General features: G+C 38.1%; 1 protein-coding gene across 1 annotated transcript; it reads right to left on the reverse strand.

The window, feature by feature from the left end:
* Positions 1-5,331: 5,331 nt before the first annotated feature.
* LOC120901461 lies at positions 5,332-6,099 on the reverse strand. The gene is made up of 3 exons (XM_040309430.1): positions 5,859-6,099; positions 5,660-5,783; positions 5,332-5,586 (listed from the first exon to the last, which is right to left on the reverse strand). Exons 1-3 carry the CDS (start codon positions 5,971-5,973, stop codon positions 5,475-5,477), a joined length of 351 nt encoding a protein of 116 aa, XP_040165364.1. The 5' UTR covers positions 5,974-6,099; the 3' UTR covers positions 5,332-5,474.
* Positions 6,100-6,665: the final 566 nt, after the last annotated feature.

The following is a 6,665-nucleotide window of genomic DNA, read 5'->3' on the forward strand; positions in this document are numbered from 1 at the left end:
CATAGGTTCAAGAGGGTATCTTCATAAAACAATTGTCCCAGTAAGCCAGAATTAACCCTAGTGTGAATGACCGCCTACTCAAGTAGTTTTTGCACATTCTTTTTTATGTCTTTTTATAGGAGCTTCGTACAGTCTTCATAAAATACCAAAAGAAAAATGTTTTGTTAAATAATAATTATTTAAAAATGATTTTAAATAGGGTAATTTGTCACTTACCTCAATCGGTCTCGTGGTCGTCAACTCGTACGACTTAACAAAATGCCCGTCATGGGTTCAAGCCCCAAATGAACCGTGCCGCCATACGTAAGATTGATTATCCTGATTACAGGCAGGCTTTGATCGACAGCGGTTGTTGAGCCAAAGAAGAAAAAGAAGAAGATTTTGTCAATTGTTGCACACTTAATGGAACAGCCAACGTATTTTCATATGTTTGAGATGGATAAAATTACAAGATTCTTGTTATGTGTGTATAGTATACATGATCGTTGTTTAAAAAATAACATTTTTATTTTATGTTAACGATAAAAATGATGAATAATGTCTAGAGTTTCTGATTTTTAAACCTATTCAAAAATCCAATTGTTGCACACTAATAAAAATCAAAATTCAATTATTGCACACTTTGCAACACACTGAAATGGACAAAAAAGATGCCTAAAATGGATATTTTTTATGTTCTATCATGCAACTTGTATTTTTTAGTCGTAGGCACTACGGTTAAAGCAAACAACGAAAATCGATTAGTAAATCAACAATCAGCTTAGCTTAGCTTCGCAGAATTTTAAAACATAAGAAACCCTTAGAGAGTTCTGAGTAACATTAGCGATTCTTTTCGTTGCTGCTCCTATTCCTATCCATCTATCAAGGTGATCGTTGATTTTCAACAATGTTAGACATCAAAAACAAAAACATGATTACAGGCACTTCCCGAGATACACGGTTAATGGGGACCAAACATAGCCTCAATGTATAATGTTGGAAATAGGTGGTAGTTTTAACCACTCAATTAATTATTTGATACGGTTCTGACTGAATGTGATGATGTTAAACATTTTGAAATGGGTTTTAACATTCGATCAAAGGGGAAATTATTTGGCATTTTACGATTGATGAGTCAAATCCGTAAAATTTACTCAAAGAACTGTCCAAATTAGAAACCTGCGTGTCTCTGAGTCCGCGTGTAATGGTAGAGATTTGGTAGATTAGATTTGGTAGATGGAATTGGAATCGGCATATCAAAGAGCGTGTGACAGAAATTACCATTGCTCAAAAAATGAATTTGGATTATCCTATGTAGATTCTATATCATGGGGAATTTAACTGTCAAAGAGCTAAAAAAACGCAAATAAAAGCCCATTTTCAATTAAATGCACTAGCTGAACAAAAACAGACAAGCTTTCAACGTGTTAACAAGCGTTTACGTCGTTCAAACAGAAAAAATGAAACAAATTCCATTTAAGCATTTCCTGTGAGTTATTACACTAGAAACAACAATTTTAATTTCATAAAACTCGCTGGAATCGATTTTGACAGCCGGATTCCGATTCCATCTACCAAATCTCTCAAAGTCTCTTAAAAATGAAGAGAAAAAATCTACCAAATCTAATAGCACCATACGGGGTACCGTGTGTCTCGGGGTACCTGTACTATCTACTACTGTACCAAAAATCAAAATACGCGTACAATTGATTATAGTTTAACCTCTACATCAGTGGTTTTCAACCCCCCTTGTGAGAGTATGTAGGATCATATTTCATATTTATAGTAGTCATAGTAGTTGGGTATGAGTTTTGTTTACCCTGTTTCGGACATTGCGGACATTCATGCAGGATTGTTTTTAGCCCTGTCTCCGCTCCTGAAGCGCTTCCTAAAGCTATGTGTTGTTTAAAAAGATCTTAGCCACAAATTTTGCATTACAAATCCACTGAATTTGCGCTCAGGAAAGTCCTTCTGATCTTAAGCCAATGGAATCCGTTTTTATTAATATGATTGTTCATTTGTGTGTGCAATATGTGTCAGCCATGTTGATATTTTGTAGTTTACATGTAGTTAACATGACAAATAGAAAAATGACAATTTCCAAAAAGCCTTTCACCTCATGTTTGTTATGACACAGCTTTTGGTACAAATTGAGGTCGTTTAACCTTCGTTTTTATGATCAAAAATACACACCCTCATCTTTATGACCACCTACACGGGTAGGAAATACACTTTATAAGGGAATTTGTATTATTATTGGTGAAAAAATGTTTTATTTAAGTTATTCAATGCAGCTATAAAAACAATACTTTTTTCATGTTATAAATTTATGATGTATGGCTTTCAGTTAAGTAAATTGAATGCATAGCAATTAGTTCATCTGACACTAATACACCGCCATGTCTTCCTGACTGTCGGGGCAATCATTTAAATCTATGTGACTTAAGAAGAATATTAGGAGCTAGACAACTTTTTGAATAGATTATATAAATATAACTACATGCATTGCTATACATATCATTACAAAATTAACGACTAACCGAAATCAACATCTTGTATTGTATGTATTAACTATCCGGGTAGGTGGTGATAGAAGTAATGGGTAAAAGTTGATTTTATATTTTAAAGCACAATTGAATTTTTTTAACTTGGACCGTTACTCCTGAATTAAAAAAAAATGAATAATTCTGAATTTTACCAGTATTTTAAACATGTTTCTCTAGGCATTGAATTTTTTTGTATGATGTATGATTTTCAAAATATTGTATTTGAGCGGTTCCACCTAACAACATGCCCGTCGCGGTTTCAAGCAATGGACCATCTCCCCGTAGCATAACAAAATATCCGGCTGCTTGTTACTTGCCAAGAAGTCTCGAAAGCCTAGATAGGCTGGCATGACTATGTAGGTTGCAGAATAATGAGAAGATCAAGCACTACACATCTTAGGAGATGTATGAAGCCATAGAGATTCATGTATCTTTCGAGATTTCATGAGTCTTACGAGATTCATTAATCTTTGCAGCCGAAATTCAGGTTCAGTGAATCATTTGAAAGATTTATTCATATTCATGAATCTGTATCAGATTTACCCAACGCTAGCTTTGCAGCTTGATCAGCTTATTCTGGTTGTAATAGGGAGTATTCAGACTGTAATTTTTAATTTAAACAACCTTCTACAATAATCATCGCCAGTAGATTATTGGATAAGAAAATCGATTTTTACTTTTTATAACATAGTACATATTTTATTTTATCATAATTTTTATTAATGATGTCCGTACCGTCCTCCCTCCTGAGTGTTTCCTCTGCTACGTAGACGACCTCAAAATCTTTCTCCCAGTTTCGTCTCCTAGTGATTGTATTTCCCTACAAAATATTCTTGATTGTTTTTCCTCTTGGTGTTTTAGTAATTCCCTCACATTATATCCTAATAAGTGTAACGTCATTTCGTTTAGTTGTTCGCAGTCTCCAATAACTCTGGAAGCGCGTTGACGATGTCGTTGATGTATATCACAAACAGTAATAGCCCAAGAATGCTGCCTTGTAGTACCGGATGACATAGTGAAAGGTGCATAAAATGATGCGTTGATTATTAACCATAAACCTCCTGTCCACTAGATATTTGGATTTGGTATTTGGGTAGCTTAACCAGCAGAAATGCATCTGCTGATCATGAAAATCTGGGAACAGTAGGAACTATCGTAGGAGTGGAAACTGGGAGTCATTCACTCAGTTCACAAAAAGGGCAACGGATTTAATCGTTGGAACATTCAGGCCGTCACAATCATTAAACTCGCCTACAAGATCCTGTCCCTGATCCTGTTTTGAAGACTTTTACCACCGACCAAATTTTCCAGAAGTGCCGAGAGCGTCAGATCCCAACGCACCACCTGTTCTTCGACTTCAAGGCGGCCTACGACACCATAGACCGGAAGGAGCTATGGAGCATCATGCAGCGGTATCACTTCTCTGGGAAGTTGATTCGGCTGATAGAGGCCACCATGAACGGGGTGCAGTGCAAGGTGAGAGTGTCGAACTTGACGTCGGAATCGTTCGAATCTCACAGTGGTCTGAGGCAAGGTGATGGACTCTCCTGTCTGCTCTTTAACATCGCTCTGGAAGCTGTAATTTGAGGCGCGGGGCTAGACCACGACATCCGTGGCACGATCCTCTACCGATCTCTCCAATTCCTTGGCTTCGCGGATGACATCGTCATCGTTAGCAGGACAACAGCGAAGGTGTGTGAGGCGTACACCCGACTCAAACGCGAGACAGCAAAAATTTGATTGAGAATCAATGCGAAGGCTCAGACCATCTAGGAAGCAGTGTATTAATTGACGGCGGCAATCTCGAGGTAGTAAAGGAGTTCTGCTATCTTGGGACGGTCGTTACTTCGGATAATGACATCAGAAGCGAAATCCGGAGACGCATTGTGCAAGAAAATCGTGCATAGTATGGGCTGCTGCTACCGACTGCTGAGATCCAGAAGACTTCAAGCCCGCACGAAATGTGAGATATATCGTATATCGTTGATTCATTGGTCTCTATGAACTCGAGTCCTGGACCATCTGATCGGAGGATGCAAATGCTCTGTGCGTGTTTGAGCGACGCATCATCTGGACCATCTTTGGCGGTGTGTTCGAGCATGGAGCGTGGAGGGGACGTATGAACCACGAGCTTGCTGAGCTGTACGGCGAACCGAGCATCCTGACGGTGACGAAGGATGGTAGGATACGATGGCTGGGGCTTGTCATGAGGATGCCGGACTCATGCCCCACCAAGAAGATGTTCGACAGCGATCCGCAGTTCGGCATAAGGCGCAGGGGAGCACAGCGAGATCGGGTGTCTGCATGGATGGGAGGCTGCAGCCAGGGACCGAGCATCCTGGAGAATAATTGTTGACCGGGCCATGTCACATCGAAGTGCTCTATCGTCAGCAGGCCAACAAGAGAGAGAGAGAGAGAGAGAGAGAGAGAGAGAGAGAGAGAGAGAGAGAGAGAGAGAGAGAGAGAGAGAGAGAGAGAGAGAGAGAGAGAGAGAGAGAATACAATAGTTTATCGTTCAAAATAATGTCACTTTCATGAGAAAGAATAAAAGTTGTATGTGTACCAGCAATTGCCTGCTGCACGAACCTGCCCAATACTGGTACGTTTACTCTCCTACTTTACACGGAAGATGAAGTGACAAATGTCTCATTATCATTGCTTTATCTCCTCACGCGACGTATGGATCGTAATGGGGCACAAAACCACTGAATGGTTTAAAGTACATTTACTTTCTATTTCATTCCGGCCACTGAGAGCGAGTGTAGAACATTTCAAGGTACAAATCAAAACAAGACATGCATGGTACATGTTTTGCATTTTTTTTATTCAGTATGATTTGTATTGTTCTAGTTTATGCGTCGTTCCGAGAATAAAATGCGAGCTGATTAGTATTTTTTAACTTGATCAAATGATCAAATGTATGACACGTTTTAGCATTATGTTTTGATTTCAATTTGAATCTTCTGCGGTAATTTTCACTTGGGGACAGCAATCTGGATACGGTTTAGAATAGTCTGTTTTAGTTAAAACCATTCCAGGTCCTACCCCAATGACTCCACATCTATAATGAAAAGAATAACGTTGATATGTGTAACGCCTTTGAGGTATCTAAAACCAAGCACAAAATAACTTACCCAGCAATATGAAGTGAATAATCATCACTGCAGCGCATGGATTCACATTTTCCGGGACGCTGTCGTTCCTCATTTACAGGAACATTTATTTGTAGTGATTCGTCGTAGCAGCTCCCTTCTTGAACTGAAAATACAAAAAAAGTGGTCGAATGACGCACGTATAGGAAGAAAGGATATAAGTTGTACTGTAAAAACTGACCTTGACTTTTTGCGTTAGGAACCATGTACACATATGCCTGTGAAAACGATATTAAATAGATCATTTGCAACAAAACTAATGTGACTACCACTTTAAAGTTGATTGATGGCCCCATAATATATAATTTGATCCTGTTTTTAAAAGCTAAGTATTTTTAGCTTAAAATTTGAAAATAACTTATTTTAACTCGAGTGATCGACGAGAAGTCACCAAGCTCTCGGTGAGTTGTGATAGAGCCAATGCTAGGAATAGCTGATTTGAATGTTTTCAACCACACAAAAAGTTCAAGAGGTTATCTCTTTGAAACAACTGAATCAGTAAGGATTCATCCATCAATAACGTTATGGTACAACTGTCAATTTTCGGACCCATCCTATGTTTAAAAATGTAACTAAGAAAAAAACGTACCGGTACTCCCCGCGGATTACGGGGTCTCGGAGATGAGCGCTTTTTTAATTTGAGAATACATTGAGCAAATTGTACTGATTTGACACATCAATTGTCAATTGTAAAATAAATTCCCTTTTGATCAAATATTGTATTTTTCAAGAAAGTTAAGATTTTTTAAAGTCGGAATTATATGAAATAATTAAATGATTTATTTTGATTTGGTTTGATTTAATTAATTTTAAACCTATGTCACGAAGCAAAATTACACGAGAATTAATTATGTTTTGATTGCAAACCGTAAAATACGACGTACGGAATTTAGAGATACGCAGTATTTTGCGGTGGTTTTAGGCTCCCATCAATAGTTTATCTTAGGGACTGCTGAGATACAGATCATCCCCCTCAAAAATATTGACG

This window comes from Anopheles arabiensis, chromosome 3 (assembly GCF_016920715.1).
Source record: "Anopheles arabiensis isolate DONGOLA chromosome 3, AaraD3, whole genome shotgun sequence".
NCBI lineage: Eukaryota > Metazoa > Arthropoda > Insecta > Diptera > Culicidae > Anopheles > Anopheles arabiensis.